The sequence below is a fragment of the Lissotriton helveticus genome, chromosome 3_1 (genome assembly GCF_964261635.1).
Source record: "Lissotriton helveticus chromosome 3_1, aLisHel1.1, whole genome shotgun sequence".
NCBI lineage: Eukaryota > Metazoa > Chordata > Amphibia > Caudata > Salamandridae > Lissotriton > Lissotriton helveticus.
Genome location: NC_136061.1, coordinates 1,072,460,354 through 1,072,484,148, shown reverse-complemented (window position 1 = coordinate 1,072,484,148; position 23,795 = coordinate 1,072,460,354). Strand labels below are relative to the sequence as shown.

General features: G+C 44.3%; 1 protein-coding gene across 2 annotated transcripts in view; it reads right to left on the bottom strand.

The window, feature by feature from the left end:
• Window positions 1-23,795, bottom strand: part of LOC144823278 (sodium channel protein type 2 subunit alpha-like) — an 859,818-nt gene that overhangs the window by 569,616 nt on the left and 266,407 nt on the right. Inside the window, exons 5-7 of one of the 2 annotated variants that reach the window (XM_078681635.1) lie at window positions 11,189-11,317; window positions 7,486-7,577; window positions 6,044-6,316 (exon numbers count right to left, since the gene is read on the bottom strand). In XM_078681635.1, the coding sequence (XP_078537761.1) occupies window positions 6,044-6,316; window positions 7,486-7,577; window positions 11,189-11,317 (494 nt within the window). Of the gene's footprint in view, window positions 1-6,043; window positions 6,317-7,292; window positions 7,385-7,485; window positions 7,578-11,188; window positions 11,318-23,795 lie in introns of both variants that reach the window. The other variant, XM_078681634.1, reaches the window with a different exon arrangement.

Sequence of the window (23,795 nt, the reverse complement as noted above, 5' to 3'; positions counted from 1 at the left end):
TTGAGGCCAGTATTCCTCATCTGGCCGCAGGAACCGAACCCCTGTGCACCACGTCAACTTGCCTTCCTCTAAGATCTTCGGGCTCCAAGTAGCCCTAACCTCAAGCATCTCCTGTGACCAAGATCTTCATCCTCATCACATCGCTTGCACCTTGGGCCTGCATCTTTGGCGAGGTTCTCAAGGTCCTCTTGCAACACCAGTGCCTCCGGCCTGAGGGTCCTCTTGAGGGTCTTCTTTGATTTCAGTGGGCTCCCCTGATTGGGGCCTGCTCTGACTCCCCTGCTTGTGGTAAGTCACCTGGGCCTTGCTGGTCCCGACTCTGCACCTTCTTTGCTTGTCACGTTGTTTGCAGTTGCCAAGGCTTAGGTCACTGTCAACTCTCCTGCAACCCCCGACATCGGTGGGCATTTGTCTTCCGTGCCTCCTGGTCACTCCTAAATGGCATAGTCTCTGTCCCCTCTGCTTGCAGGTATTTCTCATCTTGAATCCACCTTTGGGTTCCACTGGACACTTTCATCTTATCCAGCAGCAGCATCTTCCTAAAGTCCTCCATTGAGTTTAGCGACGGTTTCCAACGCCACTTCACACCTATGTACCTGGCTTCCCTGGTGTAGGTACCCTGGTTCCTAGGGTATCCACGGGTGGGATGGCTCTCCAATCTTTTGTCTTCCACAGGGTTTCTTCAAGGTCTACTGGGTCCTTCTACTTTAAAATTGCAAATGCGACTTACCCGTTGACTTGTATTGAGCCCGTGGTCGTGTTCCCACTCTGCACAAGGCCTCCGTGGGCTTCCTGGTTACTTAACTCAGGTGGTTCCTTGGGTCCCTGGCACTTCTACGTCTTCTGGGTATAGGCTTGGCTTGAGTCGTGGTTTGCAAATCCACTATTTTAGTGTATGGTTGGCCTCCCCCTGGCGACCACCGTGTATTTGTGCTGCTTACCTGTTTTATTTGCAAAGTATTGTTTGCGTTGTGAATATCTCCGATTAGGAAATGTTTGTATGTGTTTGTGAGTGTCATAATAAATACATATTTTTATAAATACACAGCGTGGATATTTTTCACTTAATCTATACCAATGAGAATATGCTCTGGTGAAACAAGCTGCTTTACACACCTTCTGAACTAAGCCTGATGGCTGCTCTCCACAGCAATAAATTACAGAGCATTCTAAGTTTGTCTAAGACCTCGAAAATCACCATAAGGGTTGTTTGGATTAGTGCTAGGCGTCCACTTACGTAAGTGCACACCATATACTAATCCAGCTTCTCACAAGGGAGATAACTTGATCGAGCATAGATTCAAACCACTGTGGGGGATAAAGAAAATTTTCAAAAAAGACTATATCGAAAGAAGTTGACACATGGTTTTATTCGATTTTTTTTTTACAATATTATTCTTTTTTTTGTTATGTATAGGTCTTATAATATATTGGATTGCATTTACATAGTTTTACTTTCTGCGTGGAAGGCAAATTTGTTGTGAAATGTTGCTGCTTTAATTTAATGCTGTTTATTTTGTTTTGCTTGTGTAATGATTTTGAGCTGACTTGTAAGCAGTAAGAATCCCCTAACAGTGGGCCTGATTTAGATATTGGCGGATGAGATACTCAGTCACAATGGTGACAGAAATCCCATCCGCTGAAATATAAATCCCATTATGTCCTAAGGGATTTATATTTTGGCGGATGGGATATCAGTCACCTTTGTGATGAAGTATCTGTTCCACCAATATCTAAATCAGGCCTATTGTTTCTCTCCCAATAGTAGGGACTAATACACCCCATAGGTTTAATTTATGCTGCAAAAACATTCAATTTAGGCCCTTCTACTGTGTAAAAAAAGGCAGGTGAATGCAATTAGAGTTTTTAAAAAAACATTACATTCTTGATTATAGAAGAGTTAACATAACTCTCAACTAAAAATAATGGTACACACAGATTAATATTCTGTATACATTTATATCCCTTGTATTCTTGCTACAAAATTAATAGGTTTTTGCAAGTGCAATGGAGTGTTTTAATTAAACTTGCCTGAATGCCTATGTTTCAGTTACATGGGTAACTATTTATTCATCATTACTTTATAGCACAGCTCTAGTACAATGAAGGAAAGATATGGGCCTCAATCATTCAACTAGATATAATGAATACAATTTGAATGTGTAATATTGTGGTGTTTAAAATAGAGTAGCGATTAAAAAGGTCTCTCAGATTCCTTCGCAGTATAATATTTGCACTACACGCACGTTTCAAGCACTATCTAAGCTTACAAATATTGGGGATAAGATAAATGTGGAAAATATGTAACCTTAATTGAAATTAGTGGACATAAAATAATATACATTTGTGTTGTAATAATTACTAAATGTCCTTCTATTTTTACTACAGATTAAATCCAACAAATGTCTTGATTATGCACCATAATAAACAATCCCACAATGGTTTCATGGTAATGGGGCATTTGCTAAAAGTTGGGGGAACTCACCATCATTCAAGCTCTCGAATACCCCTCCTCTCTAGTTGTGGAAGAAGTACCTACTTTTTGATGGTAGAGGGCCACAATACCTCATTTAGATGTTGGTACTGTAGGGTCATCAGTCAAAAATTAGCAGAAGTCCAATTCACTAACATTTGACCTCCGATGCAATATTTAGAGGTTGGGATGTTGATTCTTCTAACAACCTAACCCCAATCACCTCCATCACTGAGAAAAGACTTCAAGGGCAATATTGAGTATGCAGGGCATTTTCCTGGTTAGCGCTCGACGCACCTTTTCAAAAGGTCATAGGAAATGCGCTGCCCCCAAGGCAGCCGCAAACTTGTGCTGCCCTGGGGGCAGCACACTCAGGTGAAAAACGGAGCAGCTGCTTTGAAGTAGCTCCATGTTACACAATGCAAGCTGCAACCCACAAACACTTTGAAGGGGGATTAGAGATTCCCTTGCAGGTGGGTGAAGTGAGTGACTGCACATACCTGAAAGGAGATGCCTTGGGGGTCCATGGGACCCCAATTTCCCCCTCCAGAAGGTTGCTATCAGGGGGCGCACTGACAGTAAGCCATCTGGTAGATGCCACACTATAAGTGCGCCTCTTGGCAGCTTCTTTGTCTCTGAACCTGCATAAGTAGTACAGCGCGGGTTCAAAGGGATTCCCTCATGTGGATGGGGTGATGCCCTCATGCAAATGAGGGAACGCCCTTCTGATGACAGCACTGGTGCTTTATGTGCACCAGCGCTGTTGGTATTACAGAAGGGGCTGCACAAGCATCTGTGGCCTCCTCTGTATTACCAAAGTGCCCCGGGTGTGCGCAGTGGGAGCAAACGCCTTTTGTGCCCCTGGGGCACTCTGGTAATATGTCCCTAGTGTGCCATTGTTCACCATCTAATTACAGGCATGGTGTTAGACAGCCCACCCTATTCAGTGCCGGCACTTCCATGACAAATGTCTTTTTTTCTATCCAGACTAGTCATGGGCAGAAAAAAACAATCAATGTTTCTCACAGTCTGAGAGAGAATGTTCAGTACATGTTAATGTTATGTTAATGTTATGGGAATTTGTATAGCGCACGGCTGCCCCAGCCAAGGGGCGTCCCGGCGCTACGAACTGACCAGAATGCAGAATGAAGGTGCACAAAGAAAACAGATTATTGGAAAAGATGGGTTTTGATGGCCTTTCTAAAGGCTAAGAGATCATGCATCCCCCGTATGGTTACAGGCAAGCTGTTCCATAGCTTGGCAGCAAGGAGGCTGAAAGAACGGCCACCAACTCTGGCAAGTCTAGTGCGGGGAATGATCACTAGATGTTGTCCCTCTGAGCGGAGAGATCTGCTAGGTGTGTACTCAGACAAGAGGGGACTCAGCAGTGGGGGAGAGGCGGTTTTGAGGATCTTGAAGGCCAAACATAGAGCCTTGAACTGGATCCTTTTTCCCACCGGGAGCCAATGCAGTTTTCTTAAGGTTCCTGAGACTGAAGAATGGCGAGGGAGGCCGACCAGAGCCCTGGCAGCCGCATTCTGGACTCTCTGCAGTCTGGTGGTTTCGGCCAAGTTCGCTCCCAAAAGGAGAGAACTGGCATAGTCCAGTCTAGAAAGGATCGTCGCCTGGACGATGAGCTGGCGGGTGCGGCAATCAAAGAACTTCAGGATGGGCCTGATGTTACGTAAGATGCCGAAGCACGTGGCAGCCACTTTCTTGGTGTGGATGGTATATTTTAGAGCCGAGTCGACCCAGACACCTAGGTTTTTAACACAGTCTTTTGGCTTGGGGGGTGGGCCCAGAATGTCAGGCCACCAATTATCTCCCCAGGATGCGGTGTTTTTTCCCAAGAGGAGAATCTCTGTTTTACCGGCGTTTAATTGGAGAAAATTCGCCGTCATCCAGTTGGTGATGTCAATGAGTGTCTGTTTAAAGTGATGGGCTTCCAGACCACTGTTGTTATTCAAAGCCACCACCAACTGGGTATCATCTGCATATGATACCAGAGCCATTCCATTACTTCTGGCCACCTCCGCTAACGGACGGACATAGACATTGAACAGGGTAGGGCTAAGGGACGAGCCCTGCGGCACTCCCTGTCCCGGCACATCACCGACATTGGGTATACACCTTCTAAGAACACACTCTCGATTTGAAAAAAATGGCAATAGTTTGATCAATCCAGCCTACATCATGTGATGAAGTGTTTTTACCAAAACCGCCCCATGTGGTGGGTGGTAGCACTTAAAAATCACCTGTAGCAAACTATTAATTTAGTGAGTTGACAGTACAAACACATGAATAAGGTCACTTTTCCTTAGACAGATATAAATGATTGACTGTACCTTAATATATGATGAAACATATCTCACCTGCAGTTTAGTTAACCCAGGTATATCCAAGATAATAAGGGGAAGGGGGTGGAGAAAACTGAAACCATTGGGAATAGTGTAGTATATTGGGCTACATATACATTGACTTCTATAGTTATTGAACCTATGAATTCAATTGTTTTATGTAATTTTTTTAGACATGTTGCTGGGTTTAAAAACAAAACGTATATTGCTTGTGTGCACGTGTGCTCATAAATATGTTACACACACATGCCCACATCTATATTTTTGATAGGAGAATTTGTGGATATCCAGAAGGATTACTTGTAGTGAAGTCCCTTAAAAGTAACACATCTCACAGTTACTTTGCAATATGAAACCACTGGACATCTGGAAAGGGAGGATACATCCTGGACTAAATTAGAGCCATGCTACTTCATTGTGAAGCAGCGTACATGCCACTGTGAACATTCGTGCACAATATTTATTCTTATGTCCTTTAAAAAGAAAGTGTTTCCTGCTACCCACAGTAAACCTTTGTTACAGGGTCTTTTAAGGTTCTTCTTCAGGACTCTTTTTGTGATCAGGCAACAACAGATACCTTCTTTGATTGGCAGATCTCATCTACTTGAGTAATTATTTGCTTTTAGGAGTACATCTGGAAATAACTGATATTCAGAAGCAATATTGCAGATATAGGGGTACATCTGGAAATCTATGACTGATATTCATGAATACCTTTTCAGATATTAGTGATTTTAAAAAGTTGGAAATCTATCCTAACATAGGATGAAAACAACTGGAGTAGAATTTCTGACTCTTCAAAGTAGTGCTTTGAGAGTTAAGTTACAAATAGTTAATGAATGATAATATACCATTAAATATTTAATTGAAAGCCAAGGAAGTCTGAACTAACATGTTCACTGGTTGCAATACTTGTTTTAGCATGGATTATGTTACATAAAACCAAACTTTTTAAGGTTAGGCTCATTGACCCATCAAACAGCAAATTCCAATTGGGTTTTCAAAATGACAAAAATAACCAAATTATCTTCATTGGAATTCATTAAATACAAATTTCCCTCAAACTTTTTCTTGCAGTTTACCTAAAAAAACTGACTTTGCTATACTCTTCAGTAGACCCAAGTGTCCCTTCCTACAATTTTTTTTACTTCAATTGATATATTTTATTTTTAGGTTAAAAAAATTGAATAATGCTGATTTAAATTATTCTTACTGTAGTCAGCGATGTACTCCGTCCAGTTAAAGATGGTTTCTGTTACATTATAATATGTTCCATTGATGCCCACTGAGCTATTAAAGAGTGTAGTAATATTTAGCTCAGTAGCAGAATCGTCTGGCGGCCATTGCAGACATTTGTGCCTCAAGTTTCCCATGAACAGCTGCAGCCCTATTAGTGCAAATACACTGAGACAAAACACAGTCAGTATCATGACATCCGAGAGCTTCTTTACTGACTGAATCAAGGCCCCCACGATAGTCTTTAAACCTGAAAAAAACAGAGGCATTCTTGTTTATTTCTATATAACATTCCACACTGAGAAAAACATAAAATATCATTCAGATAAGGATAAAGATCCCATGCAGAAGCCCAAATAAATTACTTTAAATATTAGCAAAACATTACATAAAATGAACTGCTGACGTACAATAGTGATGACAGTGACTTGCAAAGATGAGAAAGCAGCTCAATGTGTTCACAAATATTAACTCATGAATGGAAATGAATGAAACACATTCCAAAACAACTTGTTTTATGGAAAAACAAGTAATTTCATTATACATGCAAAAACGTATGTCCACAATAAAGAAAATAGCTATATAAACATACATAATTACATTTCATGTTTTCCCCGCTGTTTCCCAAACCTTGGTTAGTGAATTTTGTTTTTATAACATACGTTATTGGTACTAATACACCATCATATATATGAAAACTATACAATACTGTATGTTATAAAACTGTAACTGGTTTAGAGATGCAGAGCATTCTTAAGCCAGTTATCACATGCAACATCCATGCTCTCGGTTTGAGTTTTATTTTCTTGTATATCAGTAATTAATTAGTAAGTTAATGTTAAAAGTGAATTCTATTTTCAGTCATACTGTATGCAACAAATTCTATATATCTTTACCGACGTGTGAATAAAATCAGGTTGGTAATTAAATCTTAAATGTAGTTAATTTGTATGGAGGTGTAAAAAATTAAAACTTTATGTCATAAGATGCAAATCACAGCCTTTGCGATGTCCCATGCAAGAATATGTTAAACTCCGAGGCTGATTTTGAAAAGAAAATCTATATAATGCTAAAAGCATGGAATCATGCTGCAGTCCAGCTTTTATCTCTTGATTCCCGCTTTTTTATTGCAATGTGAGCAGCAAGCAACAAGGCTTATGCTAAAAAGAAGCATTCTCAAATTTGATGAAACAAAAGTCAGCCTGAGTGTTTAACCTAGCTCTCACCTGGAATGACTGATATTGTTTTCAATGCTCGGAGAACCCTGAATGTTCTCAACGCTGAGACATTGCCCAAGTCCACAAACTCTGTCAAATATCTGTAATAGGGGAGTTCACACACAAACACAATGACAGGACACAAAGAAACAGTTGGATGTACACAAGGACCTAACACTTTACAACAATTACTACTTCTTACCTGGAATTACAGAAATAGTTTTCAAAGCTCTTAACACTCTGAAAGTTCGAAGAGCTGAAACATTGCCTAGGTTTACAAATTCTGTTACATACCTGTAGAATTAAATCACAATTATTCAGAAGTCTAGAAAAGTCTACTTTTAGTTGAGTTAATATTGTAATATGACCTTTTTCTGTGATACTTACAAAGGAATCAGTAATTAAAATGAGGTGTATGTGTATACTGTTGCCTTGTAGCATTATCTGTTCATGTTAGCTCGTGGTAGGACCTATTGTAGGCCACTGGTTATTAACCACAGGTGCTCGAATTTGATTAAAAGGCAAACGTGAGAAAAAAATGTGATGGTACAAATATAGACCACATTATGACTATAAAGATTTTCTTCTATAACTTTGCAATACATCCTAAAGCAAGCAAAAAATAAGTAAAATTTAGCTTTATTTAAAAAAGACGATGTTGCTGTACCGGTCAACCCACAAAGAGGAAATACCTCACAAAATGTATTTCTATGTTTATGTTGCCCAACTACTTGCCACTATATATATAAGTTTTGTATCTATCAATGTAGTTTTAAGTGTATATCATCCATCCACTTGTCTTTTGATCTGTCTATATATACATTGCCTTAAAATAACAGCTAAAGTTAGCACGTCTGTACAGTTCAAATCACTGATAGTTAGGTATCAGGACAATATGTGTGGATTGTATTTCTACCAAATAAGATAATCTGGAATCCCTGCTCTAGACTGAACATTTCACAACAATATACATTAATGACTTTATTCCAAAATGTAAAGACATTTAGCTAAATCTATCTTATTACTTTTTTTATTTATTAAACCTCTAATTTATCTAGTTATTTTATGCATGCAAGATTGAGAATACAAAAAATGAAGGCCATGAAATTAGGTTTTTCTGTTGGTAATGCCGCAAAGTACAGTAGTACCCATGTTTTAGATGTAAGTTTGCATTAGAACAGCAGTTGCAAGGAAAAGAAGTCATACTTTGCCTATTGCTTTACATTTTGATTTTGTGTTACTGATCAACAGTGAGGGTGTATTTTCCCATTGATAACGATTTGAAAAAAGCATTAGTGATTTACATATTTAACTCTGATAGGTACGTTTTAGTGATGGATAGCCACATGCCATTTTAAGTCAGCTTTCATAAGGCCAGATTGCACCATAAAAACTATGAGATAATGGAATGCAAATTAGCACCATTCCACACTGTTCCCATACTCTCACCCTTGTTAATGATAACCCAAAATAAATCAGAAAATGGACTAAAGCTAATTTGAGCCCAATTGTAGTCCCCAATAGTGACCTAATAGCCTGTAACTTAGCAAACTCTTTATCAAATGGGAAATGCATTTCCACTGGTAATCATTACAGATGCAAAAACCTAATATATTGTATCACACATTTTCTTTTCTCTGTATAGGCGAATCACTGTTTTCTATATTGATATCCACCAACAAATTACATGTTTAATTTAATAATAATAAGTATATCCTTAATTCTGAATACTTGACATCATATGAAGGCATGCAATAGATATACTGTAAAAATAATAAAGTTAATGCAGAAGCCAGAGGAAGTGTTGGCCACTAGGATTCAGCCTAAACCTGAGGTCAGTGCTGGCACGGCAAATTAGGGCAAGAACATTTTTATTTTTACTTAAAACAATTGTACCTGAAAACAAAACTACAATTGAAGAAAGAGAGCTGATAGTCTCCATTATGTTAATTTTCTCTCACTAAACCTTCTATTTGATCTTTGCATTCTTTTAAAACTGTTCAATTGTTTAACATTGAACTGTCGAGGTTATGCTATGTTCACAGTACACAATTATTCTGCGGCATTGCATTGAATCGTGCTTTTCATTATATATTTATAATGTGCACAATGCAAGAGAATACCAACTTGAAGAAACTATCAGAATTTGTGGGTAATTTCAGTTTCCTAATGTTTGCAAATTATTAGAGACTCCTTGAAAAACGAGTTAATAGTTGATGGCAAGATGGGCGTTCTTTGTTTTTAAATTAATCAAGGATTTAACAGGCTATAGCAATTCCTGCTACATGCTACCCACAAGAAAACAAATTATAATTTTAAGGTTTGTAAACTAGCTTTACTATGGTCATATGTTCTAAGAAGTTAATCAGAAACGAGTTCTCAAAAGTATCTATTTAGATATTTAGAACATGTGTGTGGGTTAAGGGCACACTGTAACCTGGGTAACCTACAAGTCAGAAGTACAGATCCCACTAGAACTACTCAACTATCTCTAGTCACTTTTCAGTATAGTTTTTCCCCAAACATCATAGTATAATTTCATCAGCTCTTGGACAATTAAAGGCTGAATCACCCCCTAAAATGTTCAACCTGAGACCTGCAAGCAAAACCTTAATCTCAAGTGCAGCCTGTGGTAGACTGGCACATAGGCATACAATAATATTTAGGGGAGGGGTGGTGATCATGGTTTAGTCATAGTTCCAATGGATTATGCCATGTCAACTAACTCTGCCCCAAAACATCCTGCCCTCTGGCATGTCAGAACTTTTTGCAGGGTACAAGTCAAACATGAAATAAGGTCCCACATTTAATGAGCAAAAATATTCTTCTGGGAAAAGGAAAATATGGCACTAAAGCATCTGGCCCCATCAAATGGAATAGCTTTCTTAACTGCCTCAACACTAGTAAACAGTACAAGCATTCTTCCAAATATTAAATACGTTGGTATTGTGAGTGTGGGGCCCTGAAAAAGTGAAGGCCTGAGGAATCATGCCTGCTCTCTCCTCAATTTCATGACTTTGCAGATAGTCCTGTGTAACATGCCTGTGCACAAATATTTCAAGTTCATTCATGCTAGTCCCTAAATGTTAAATTGTGTTATGTCTTATTTGCCCCCCTTCAGACGGGTGTGTGGTTTAGTACTATCAGAACAGAATCGTACCATTGATTGAGATCAGAGTTCTCCAAAGTTGATCCTGGAGGGCCGGATCCATACCAGATTTTAAGCATATCCGCATTTAGATAAATGTCGGTATCTTACAAATCTGGAAGGGTTCGGGCCCTCCAGGACTGACTTTTGCGAACCTTGATTTAGATGTATGCACAGAGCACTGCCTGTAGAAATGTGTTCATCTGCTAATATATCTTACTATAGATAACAGCACTATTTGGTTTTGTGAGTCATGTGAAAGCTTACTCACTCCTAGACCACCTATTTTATCCTACACGCATTCTCACTTTTGCCTGCTATTCATTACATTACTGTTGTTTGAATAATAATACTGAATAATAACTGACCTTTGAGATATATGGTTTAGAAAATGTATTGTATTGTTACTGAATCGCAAAAGGAGACCCCCTCAATCCCAATCACCAATATGAAAACCCTATAGTCACCCTCTTCTTTGGGGAATATGTGCAGCAACATGTTTATTCCAGACTTTTGAACATACTTAAGGATACATCTATAACATGGGTCACACTGTACGATTACCTTTTTAGTACACTTTTGTATAATTCAACTGGTTTCACAATTTAAATGAAATGAAAGCCATGTTTAGTAATACTGTCGACAGTGGCTCTAGAAATAAGCAAGTTTCCAAAAGGTTTAAACTCTCAAAACTGTTACTGTATGTTGCTAATTTCATGTCCTTCTCCACATATCAAAACATTATGCGCATACTTACGCCATCGAAATGACACTGAAATCCAGCCAGTTCCATGGATCTCGGAGGAAAGTAAAGTTTTCTAAGCAAAAACCTCTTGCAAGTATTTTTATAAGAGACTCAAACGTATAAATTCCTGTGAATGTGTACCTAATGGGAAGTATTTAAACAAACATTATTTTTTGCACTCTTCTATTGCTGTATTGCAAGACATTTTAAATACAATAAACACTGAAGAAAAGTTAATAATGTGCTTGGAGAAACAAAAAAATAGTCCACAATATGTAAGCTATAACTATCAGGAAAACTCTAAAAAAAAAAGAAAAATTCACAGACATGCCCATACAGGTATATATACGTTTTATATGTGCATGCATGTATTTATTATACACAGTTTGCACTGCCTTATTTGTGCGCGAGCACACACACATACACATATATACATTGAAGCACAGATCATATACATATATATATATATGATATATATGTATATATTTTTTGGGGGGGGAGACGAAACACTACAAACCAATAAAAATATGCTGTTTTCACATGACTTTGGCTCTGATTTTGTACATTCTTCTCAAATGTTCTGTCATATACATCTGTTACAGTAACATACACTTCTGGGGACCGTTATACATTGTATTTATAAATTACTTCCTACAGTCTACTTCTTTCTCGATGGAGCGACTTTGTCCTGTGTCATGTGTTAATATCATGCCTGGTAATCAATTACTTTCCCAGTGATCTTTTAATCACCCATTGGATCCTTGTTGTTGTGTTTTACCCTGCTTATCTTCCCTTACCACTTATGCATCCCCAACATATGCTGGGTGTATTACATCCTACCGTTCTCCCTCTGCTTCCCTTGCCTCCTTCCCCACCAGGTACTTCTGATATGGTCCCCAAAAATGTTTAATGTGGCTTTGAGGTGATAATAACTTACTGTACACATCAGACTGCGTGTTGAAGTACATCAGATCTGCATGCCACTTCGCTATGGAAGGGGCTGGACCCCTCGCTCAACACATTGCTATCCTGCGCTTGGCCAGTAGTAGTCGAATGGATACTAGTTTCCTATTTAATGCATCCACCCCCTTGTCATATCCTAGTAGAGCAAGCATTGGGTCTATTGCCAGAGCAGAGCCAATGATGCTCTCTAGTTCTCTGAATACTGGGTCCCAGAATTCAGCTATTTCGGGGCAATGCCACACAACATGCATAAATTCAGCTATGTGTTCTCTGCACCTGGGGCAATCAGCTGTTTCTCGCAATCCATATCTAAAGAGTCTTTCCGGGGTGTAGTATACTCTGATGATGTATTTAAAAGGTATAAATCAGTTTCTCCCATTTAACTATGCTGCCTTGGTCACAGAGCAACAGTATCTCTAACACTTGTCATCCATTGTTCTATTTAGATCCCACTGCCACTCTAGGTACGCCTTTATGACCCCAGGTCCGTGTGCCTCCCGTGCTAGTGCATAACCACGGGCTATTAATCCTGAGGGGGAAATTGCATGGAGTATCTGGGGGATCCTGCATTTCTTCCCACAGAAGTTCCCGCAGTGTGGGTTGTACTCTGAAGTATTGGAAGCACGCTAGGGCTCCCTGCGATTTTTTGATATCTTTCATGGAGTCCCATTGTCTAACTACCCCATTCTGGAATAGTTCTTCCATTTTGGTGATCCCCAAGACTCTGCACCACACCTTTCTCCTGTCTCAGCAGGAACTTAGTGCACCATTCTACCAATATGTATGGTAAGTATAGTATGGAGCCTGCTTGATACTTCCGTAATTGCTGCCAAGAGTGTATCATGATGTTTAGTGAGTCATGTACTCCATGGCACCATGATGGATTGTGAAACAAAGAGCGAGGGAGTGTTTGGGGGTAATGCAGCATCTCTTTCTGTGTGTAGGTGTGGTAAATATTTGTGGGCCGTGGAGCCAAAAATACACTGGGATATTTTGCATTGCCCCATAATAGAGTTCTAGTTCCGGTGCATTTATCCCCCCGGCGACATACAGGTGGACCAGTATCTTCCATTTAACACTTGGCTGTTGTCCTGCCCATTGTAGGCTGAGTAGCAGTGATCGTAATGTATGGAAGAATGAGCGAGGGAGCGATATTGAAATATTTTGAAATAGGAATAGAAAGATGGGGAGCACTTCCATCTTCATGGTTGCTATGCAACCCACTAGAGAAAGTGGTTATTTAATCCATTGCTCACAATCCTCTCTTAGTTTGTGTATTGCTTTCCCATAGGTGTAGCTTATGGCCTGCTCTGGGTCAGTGTGTATCTATTCCTAAATAAATAACAGGGTCTGTTGTCCGGCGTAAGGGGGACTTCTGTGTTATTTTTGTTGTATCAGGGATTAGCGGAAATATAATGGATTTATCCCAGTTGATTTGAAGGCCAGACAGACCTCCGAATCTGACCACCTCTCGTAGTGCTGGTGATAAGTTTCTCTTCGGATAACAACTATATAACAATAGTCGTGCCAACCTGTTCGTCAATACTTTAGCATATATTTTAATGTCTACGTTTAATAGGGACAGTGGTCTTTACGAAGCGCAATTATCTGGGCTGTTACCCGGTTTTAAGAGCATTACTATTAGGGCTTTATACCTGTTTCTGCCATTTCTTCAAAGAGCATGACTCCATGCGGGATTAGGAGATCCTGATAGGCATTTTAGAAGGCCACTGTTAGGCCATTGATCCCCGGTGCTTTTCTGGCTTGCATGCTGGGTAATGCCACCCTTATCTCAGAGTGGAGAAGTGGCGCCATCAGGTGTTCCCTGTGTTCCGTTGCAAGCCATGTCATCTTTACATATTCTAACTAAGCTGTTATAGCAGCTTTATCCGGTTGGAATTTTGTGCGATATAACATGGCATAGAAGCGCCGGAATCTGTCTGCAATAAGTCCTGTATCACAGAGCATTGGCCCCTCTAGTCTCGTACACCCAAGATGACTTCTTTCTCCCTGTTGGGGCACAATAGAGTTGCAAGTGTGGCTCCCGGGCATTCCTCCTTCCCATAGGTCCTTGCCATTGAATATTTAACTAAGTGTTTAATCTCATCATTTGCTGTGTCGTGATATTCATCCAGAATGGTTTTGAGCTCCCCCAGCAGTACAGTATTCCACATGCACTTGTGCTTCAATTCTAACTCTGCTATCTCTTTCTCTAAATGTGTTAATCTATTTCTCAGTGACTTTAGGATACCTGCATGTTTGGTGAGTGTAGCACCCCCTAATATACGCCTTAAAGGTTTCCCAGACAGTGGCAAAGCTAGGCACTGACTCGATTCTGGTATGGAAGAATTCTTGTATCGCCTGTCCCATTTCTGCTTTAAAGACGGGATCTTGCAGTGCATACGGAGGGAATCTCCAAATGAATGGTGCCATGCACCTCATGTGTTGCCATGTCTAAGACTACTGGAGAGTGATCTGAGTATGTACAGGGAAGGAGTCGGCAGTTGAATGTGACTATGCTTCTGGACATCATCCAGTGGTCTTTACAGGTGTGAATATCATGGACCGAGGAGTAGTGTGTGTACCAACAAGATCTGTTTTGTTGTGTCTCCAGATGTGCACAAGACCTGTGCTATCCACTATTTCTAAAATTGCATTGGCCGCTAAAGAGCAACGGCAATCTAGATCTGGGTTTAATATGCAGGTAAAATCACCGCCCCACAATTCGGTTCATATATCCCAACCAATACTGTCTCTAGGTCTCTTTACGGCAAATAGCTACTGCGTATCTACACCCTGGGTCCATGGTGACACCCGTTAGTTGTTAGGGGTGACCGCTCAGCCCTCCACAGGGCTTGGTTGCCCCACTCACTGCTGCCGCTCCTGCCTGCCTTTGCCGCCTCCTGCCTGCAGATTCCTTCGCTCGCTGCCCGCTGCTCCTGGGAATTTCCCACTGCTCCTGGGAATTTCCCGCTGCTCCTGGGAATTTCCCGCTGCCCGCTGCTTCTTGGAATTTTACCGCCGCTGCCTCCCTGCGGCCCCGCCCCCCTGTGATTCCATTCGCCGCCCCGCTCCCGCCACCCAGCTGCTCCTCCCTCCCGGCTCCTTACTTATGACGCCCCCAGAGCGACCGCGCAGCGGATGCGCGCAGCGGGAGCGCCGATTGAGCGCCAAAGGTGCGCCAAAGGTAAGCCCGTCCGCGCCTGGCCCGCGCCCAGCGCCAGGTCCCCTGGCACTCCCCGCCGAGGCAAGACGACCCGACTGACCTACGACGCCGCCACTCTCAACGCACTCAATGCCGGCCGGACCCACGCCTGCTGCCGAGCCACCCCGAGACGCACCCACGGACCCTTCACCTGCTGCACCTGCAAGTTCACCTGCCTCCGAACCTGCCCCGCACCCGCCAAGACAAACACCAGCAGCAACCACCTCAAGTGCATCCTGATCAACACCCGCTCCGTCCACAGACACGCCGTGGAAATCTGGAACCTCCTCGACGCTACATCACCGGACGTCGCCTTCCTCACGGAAACCTGGATGAACGCCTCCTCTGCACCCGAAATCGCTATCGCCATCCCGGACGGGTACAAGATCATCAGGAGGGACCGCATCAACCAGACCGGAGGTGGCATCGCCATCGTCCACAGGAACACCATCCGCATCACGACCGACGCCAACGACTCCTTCGCCGCAGCCGAACATCTCCACTTCCAGATTCACACCGACCCTAAGACGACCCTCAGAGGCACCCTCGTCTACAGACCCCCGGGACCACGCACACAATTCAGCAAAGACATCACAGACTTCATCAGCCCGCACGCCCTCCCCTCCACCGACTACATCCTCCTCGGGGACCTCAACTTCCACCTGGAGAACAACAAGGACCGCAACACCACCACCCTGCTGGAAAACCTCGCCAACCTCGGACTCAAGCAACTGGTCAACACCCCCACCCACTACGCCGGCCACACGCTTGATCCCGTCTTCTCTTCCAGCAAGTACATCACCTTCAGCCACGCCACTGGACTCCACTGGACCGACCACAGCTGCGTCCACTTCAGCTTCAAAAGATCCACGACCCACCACCACCCGCAACAGGTACCTCACAGGAATTGGAGCAAGATCACCGCAGACCAGCTCACCACCTCCCTCAGCCAGAGCCCACCCGCCAACACAACGGACCCCAACGAAGCAGCCCGCAACTTCACACAGTGGCTGACCGCCTGCACCGACGACCTCGCGCCACTAAAGAACCCTCCCAGCAGACCCAGAAGCAAGAAGGCATCCTGGTTCACCGACAACCTCAAGGACTCCAAGAAGACCTGCCGCACCCTCGAGAAAGCCTGGCTCCTCGACCGGACCACCGACAACATGACCGCCCTCAAACACGCTACCCGCAAGCACCACCAGCTCATTCGCACCACCAAGAAGAAATCCCTGAAGGAACGACTGGACAACAACGCCCACGACAGCAAAGAGCTCTTCACTATCGTCAAGGAGTTCTCCAATCCCAGCACCGGCACCAACGACATCACTCCGTCACAAGACCTCTGCGACTCCCTCGCCTCGTTCTTCCACCGCAAGATCGCCGACATCCACAACAGCTTCGGCGCCCCACCCACGCACCCAACCGTCGAACCAACGCCCCCCACCGTCACCCTTCGCACCTGGACCACGGTGACCACCGAAGACACAGCCCACACGATGAACACCATCCACTCCGGATGACCGACCGACCCCTGCCCACACCACGTCTTCAACAAGGACGACTCCACCATCGCACCCCAACTCCGGAACATCATCAACGCCTCCTTCAACACCGCCACCTTCCCAGAGAGCTGGAAGCACGCCGAGATCAGCGCCCTCCTGAAGAAACCTACAGCGGACCTCACCGATCTCAAAAACTTCCGCTCCATCTCGCTCCTCCCTTTTCCTGCTAAAGTCATCGAGAAGATCGTCAACAGACAGCTGACCGCCTTCCTCGAGACGAACGGATCCCTCGACCCCTCGCAGTCCGGCTTCAGAGCCAACCACAGCACCGAGACCGCCCTCATCGCAGCCACCGACGACATCCGGACCCTGCTCGACAAGGGGGAAACAGTGGCCCTCATCCTCCTGGACCTCTCCGCTGCGTTCGACACGGTCTGCCACCGCACCCTAGTCCAGTGCCTCAGCAACATCGGTATCCAAGAGAAGGCACTGGAGTGGATCATCTCGTTCCTCGCCGGAAGAACACAAAGAGTCCGCCTCCCCCCGTTTCGCTCCGAGGCCACCGAAGTCATCTGCGGCGTCCCGCAAGGATCTTCACTCAGCCCCACCCTCTTCAACATCTACATGAAACCTCTCGCAGCCATCGCACGCCAGCACAACCTCAACATCATCTCTTACGCCGACGACACCCAGCTGATCCTCTCCCTCACGAGAGACCCGACACCGCCAGAACCTGCCTACACGAAGGGATGAAAGACGTCGCCGAGTGGATGAAGGACAGCCGCCTGAAACTGAACTCGGACAAGACGGAAGTCCTCATCCTGGGATCTTCGCCCTCCGCCTAGGACGACTCCTGGTGGCCCCCAGCCCTGGGCACCGCACCCAAGCCAACCGACCACGCACGCTACCTGGGCTTCATCCTGGACCCCTCCCTCTCGATGACCAGAGAAGTCAACGCCGTCTCCTCATCGTGCTTCAACACCCTGCGTATGCTTCGCAAGATCTTCCGCTGGATCCCGACCGAGACCAGGAAGACTGTCACCCAGGCACTCGTCACCAGCCGACTGGACTACGGAAACGCCCTCTACGCCGGAACCACAGCCAAGCTACAGAAAAGACTCCAGCGCATCCAGAATGCCTCCGCCCGACTCATCCTGGATGTCCCCCGACGCAGCCACATCTCCAGCCACCTGAGGAACCTGCACTGGCTCCCCGTCGACAAGAGGATCACGTTCCGGCTCCTCACCCACGCACACAAGTCTCTCCACGACCTGGGCCCCAAGTACCTCAACGACCGCCTGACCTTCTACACGCCCACCCGCCAGCTACGGTCCACCAGCCTCGCCCTCGCAGCCGTACCACGCATCCGAAGAGCCACCGCCGGAGGAAGATCCTTCTCTTACCTGGCTGCCAAGACTTGGAACTCCCTCCCCATCCACCTTCGGCTTCATCTATTTTGTGGCGCTCCAGGTAGGACACCACTTTGTGGACTTTCCTGTGGTCATTAAGTCCATGCATGGTCTGCGTTAGGAATTGAATATGTGGCACTGTATGGTGATTCCTCGCTTCTTGATTTATGTCCCCGATAATCCGCTCATTCTACACAAAGCTCCGTCATGTTCTGTTATGTAGTGTGGTTTTTCTTTACCCGAACATTGACAATGGCTTAACATTTCCCAACCCCCCCATGCTATGTATCCCCCAATTACACACAGCATAATCATCTAACCATCTTCCACCCCCTCCCTCCCCAGTATCCCCCCAGCTTGAATTAACTCCAATTTACTTTACATTTAACATGGGGTGGTGCACACATAGGGGTGGATATTACCAGCTTGGTAAATCTCGGGTTATTCGGCTCTTTGACAGCAGTTTGCGATATCACATATAATCACACCCTTTACATGTTTTAGCTGACACATAGAGTGCCAAATATAGCACAAATAAAATGTACTTCCCTTGCCGCTACCTGATTGCTTCTTAGGTCTTTCCTAGTCAGAATGTCTATCAAGTAATTAACTGTTTCCTTTCCGGAGTTCGAGGGAAGAGACCCAGTCCCTCCAATTTCATGAATATGTCCAGATTGTAGCCAGGGTGTCCCCTTACATATTCCGAACAGTCTCACCTTTTGCTATAGTGTTTAGAGATCCATGTTGGATTCTCTTCCTCTCTTTCATTACCAGTTGGGGGGGCTGTAGCTTACCCCTTCACAGGAGGAATTATGAAGGCAATGCAAACCCCATCCAGTAGTGGCTCTGCTGTATTACAGTGCTTAGGCCTACAGAAGCCCTCACCTTTTTTTACTCTTTTTATCTTAGAGTGTCAGGTGGTTACAGAGTCTGCTATTCTTCTTCTTCATCCAGGTTGTCCCCGTTTTCATTAGGGTTGTTCCACAGGGAACTGCTTCTGCTCCCCACTCCCCCTCTGTGTTTGAGGAAGTGGAGAACTTGCTAAGGATCCGTGAAATACTGCGCCTTTTCTAAGCCATGACTTGCAATTTGGCTGTGTTTAACATGTTGTAGTCAAGCTGGAGTTCACAGAGCTTTCTTCTGACTGGGACGAACAAACTTTGCGCCTCTTGTACCTGTTGTGTAAAGTCTGGGTATATGGAAAATTCCATGCCTTCATATGCTCCCCTATCACAATAATTAAGGAGGCGTGTTATTATGGGATGGGGGTTAGCTCCTGGGATTGGTCTGGGTGCCCGAGAGCGGAGTACCCATTCAACCACAGATATATCAGAGAATGTGTCTCTACACATGATGGTGGTCATGAGTTGCTCCACAAAAATGTCCATACTCTCTATTTGAGTACATTCTGCTACTCCCACTATACGCAGATTGTTCCTTCAGAAGCGTGCTTCTAAATCTTCTGTCTTTGCCCAGAGAGTGTGGAGTATTTTGTCGATTTTTTTGTGTGTGGCCGACTCCCCTGCCACCACATCCTCAGCTTCTGACACTCTTCTCTCCATTGTGTCTAGTCTCTCCATGTGTTTATCAAGTCTTTCTGTCATTCTATAAATTCTAAATGTTAAAGCATCTATCTTCCCATCTATTTTTGTGAAGGTACATTGTATTGCTGTCAGAATGTGTTTCAGTTTGGTATCAGCAGTAGGGTCTGTCCTTTCTGTGTCCAATTCTGTTGTGCTCGGGTCTCTTTTGGCTAGGTAGATTTGGTGCCTCAAATTGTAGTTTAGGTTGAGTTTTGTCAGTTTTTCCCATTGTGTCTCACGATTGCTAGCAGTATGTTATGAACTAGTGAGCGTGCCATTAGGGGTGGAGTGTGAAGCACTCTTTTAGGCTTACCAGTACTCACAATGCCGGACTGTGTGGGTCACCTATGCATCAGAGGGTGGGTGACATTCCAACAATTGCAGTTGGGGAGGGCCCAGTGGTTTACTTTATCTATGCCCTGTATATTGCCTCATCGTCTACTTAACAAGAAGAAGAAGAGTGGTATAGTTGTCGATCTGTCTACCAGTTCAATCCAGAGGGGTCACTCTTCGTGGTGTCCAAGGCCCAACTGCATCTTCCCCAGTTTCTATTTATATGTGTTGAGCCTCCTCTAGGTGGGTGCGTGTCCTCTTATTGCCACACGCCTGTGTATTCCTAGTTAGGAGAATTCAGGTGCTGTTGCTTGCGTGTTCCTCCTGCCTTGTCACCTGTTGGTTCTGTCTCTGTAGTCCTCTTTTCCCTTTCTCATACACCACTTGTCCTGTAGCACCCTACGTGCTTGCCTCCTGCAGTTCTGCTCATTCTCTACCAGTTAATCCGGTATCATGCAAGGTAGTAAAGCGTTCATGTCGCGCTGTTCTGCCTTCGGTATTTGTTCCATGGTCCAGCTGAAGCAATGCCTCTGTAGCAAGCCTGCTCACTTGCACCGACCTCGTATCGCACTACCCTGAGGCTGAAAAGTGCCAGGTTGCGCGACCAAAGCCAGCTCCGCCCACTCCGCTCCATGACTAAATGCGCTAGTTGTCATGTCCCTACGAGGTCATAGTAGTCCCAGGGGTTCCTGAGTACTCCCTCACGGTCTGCGTCAGAACCCTTTGGGGTTCCGTAGTTTCTCTTTCCTCTTTGTTTCAGCAGCCTTGCCCTAACTCGGCATGTAGCTGCAGCCCCACCCCCAGGCCAGGTCCCATCTGCAACCACTCTGTGGGCATCTTACGATGTTCTGCTCACTTCTGCAGGTTAGTGGTCAGTTACACTGTGGGGTGCTGTATTTGGCCGATGCTGTAATACGCTCTGAGTGTCAAGAGTTTTTAGGAAGAACGGTCGGGTCGTCGGAGCACTCCTCATTGGCGGCCATCTCGGAGCCAGGCAAGCTCCAACCCCACACAGATCATATAGCATGGCCCCTCTATTTTAGAATGGAGAGAGGTAATAGAAAAGAGTAGGCAACTGTCAGAAATTGAGCTAGTAGTGACCCCAACCAACTTAACAAACATAACATGGTTAGGTCAAAACACAGTTCCCAGAGAATTTCTGCACAACCCTATCCAGCAATGAACAAAGAGCAACCACTCCCCAGAGAAACGTATGTTAAATTCAAGCAGTGCTAAAAATTTACTACACACAACATAATCAAATTCCCAAATCAATACAGAAAACAGAGTGCTATTTAACGAGAAAAAAGACACCAAATAATTAAAATAGGTCAATGGGGATGGGAGATAATAATTTTTGATGTTTTAAAGCAAAAAACTTGCAGAAAAAGTAAAGCACTATTCAAAACAACAGCATGTGGTTCCTGGGATTAAGGAGCAATTTTAAGCCAACTGCAATAGAGTGGAGTTCAGATATAGGGTCATCTTAGTCAAAGCGTTTACCTTAGGACTTAGTCTTTAAAAGTTTCAGCAGGGCAAGGCCCAAGATTGTGTCCGGTGAGGTTTAATTAAAGAAAAATGCGTAATTAATCGACTTATGTAGTATTGGTTTTGGAACAAAGCTGTGTTTCGTGGCTGCTGTTCAGCTGTGTGTACTTTGTCGGGCAGAAAGATTTAACACCTTGCCCCGGTCCAAGGTTTTACCTTTGGACTTTTTTGAAAGTCAAAATCCTCTGTTTGGGCATGGCTGGAAGCTGTAGCCATGCAGAACTCAGTGAGGCAGGATACATTCACCACGAACTACCATTTAACCTTTTTTCAGTGTGTCAAAATGCTCTGAGAGGCAAACGTGTTTTTTTGCCCATCTATCGTGCGACCTTCCTGGGCAAGCCTCACTACCCTGCTCAGGTCTTCCGAAGGTGGAAAAAAGTTGACTTACTTTACTCCAACTGCTGGTCGATCCTGCAACTCCTAGCTTCTCATGGCAGGTTTCTCTGTACCAGGTATCTCTCCAGCAAGGTCTCCTGCAGGGTACAGTCCCCAATGGTTAGCTGGGCCTTCTTGAAGTAAGGAGTCTTTTTGTATCCCTGAAGCAGGAGAACAGGAGGCCCACCATTTGATCTTTGTGGAGCAGTTCCTGTCCCTGGGTGCCAGCATGAATAGGGAGTTCTTTAGTTCTTGAGTTTTAGGTCTTTGAGCCAGCCTTCTTTTTCCAGCAGGGGTCAGAAATCAGGAGTAAAGAATCTACTTCCAGCAGGCCCTTCTTATTATAGTGAAATCTTCCCAGGTCCAGGAATGTTCTGAGGAAGTGATGGTAGAGGTGGCAGATGTATCCTATGTGCTAGCCAGTGACTGAAAAAAGTCAGCTTCTCAATCTTCACTATTTTTTCATAGTTTCCGATCTGATTTCGCAGGAGTTCCTCTTTGTCTTAATGTAAAATTAGTCAGGGCACCTGTTTCAAAATGGCAGAACCATTCAGGTATCATGCAAGTCTGTTTCCAGCTCCTTGGCCACTATCCTACTTAGATCAGCTCTTCTCCCACCTGGAGTTTGGCTACCTTGGAGGGTCCTGGTGATAATGAATAGGAGACACTATCTCTGGTATCTCCAAGTCAAAAGATGCAATGTTAAGGCTTTCCTTTGTCCTGGCAACTGTTGTTGTCTACTCCCAGATAGCTTACCCTGTTACGTGGTCAACAATAAACATATGCCTATCATTCCTAGGCCACGAGCACGCTGTTGTCTTCTTAGCTAGGGCTGTTAACTCTATCATCCAAGGGTGTGTGTTCCAGCACTGGAGTTGTGATGAGTTGCAGATCTGATTTTAAGTCAGTTCATGCAGTTTGTAGGAAAGTGGAGTATTATGTAGTGATGCTGGTTAGGCCTCACAATGTAATACTCTTACAATACCTCAAGGATGGTCTTTGGATTCACAGTAATTTACTAGGTGACCATGTATTAAGCAGTTCAGACTACCAACATGGACGATAAGTAATTCATATGACTCGATGTATAGCCCAAGACCAAGTCACAACAGTCGGTTAAATTTTATCTGGCCCAAGAGGCCCGGGTGCAGAGTTGTCCCAGCTGTCCTTGGTGCTGAAGTGGGAGCTGTGAGAGAGCTGAATTTACCGCTTAAACAATGCTTGTGAGGAAAATGCAAAAGTTTGACAATGGGGCCACTGCTGAGGTCGGCTGAAGGTGCTGCGGTGTTCCCGCAGGTTGATGTATAGAGCAACATTGGTGGTTTCTAGACTAGTCATCAACAAGCCTTGGTAGTGGTAATGCCAGTAGTATGCTATTTCAATGTCCAGGGGGAAACAGTGGCCTCCTGGAACTTGATGGAGGTTAGGACTATATTTCCCACAATGCACTGGACCATCTGCTTTTGGAAACTTCCCTTAGGGGGTCTGATGGCCAGTGATTCTTCGGTTCTGGTTGTGTTTTTACCTGCAGGGAACTAGTGCCACTAGTTCAAGGGAATCTGAAGTTTATGTTGGCACTCAATGGTGTCCCTCTGTCTGGGGGAGCTGGTCTTTGGTCTGGGACGGATCATGGACATGCACTTGCAGGGTGGTTGACACAGGTGCAGGTTATTGCCCTTTGCTTTTGTGCAGGCA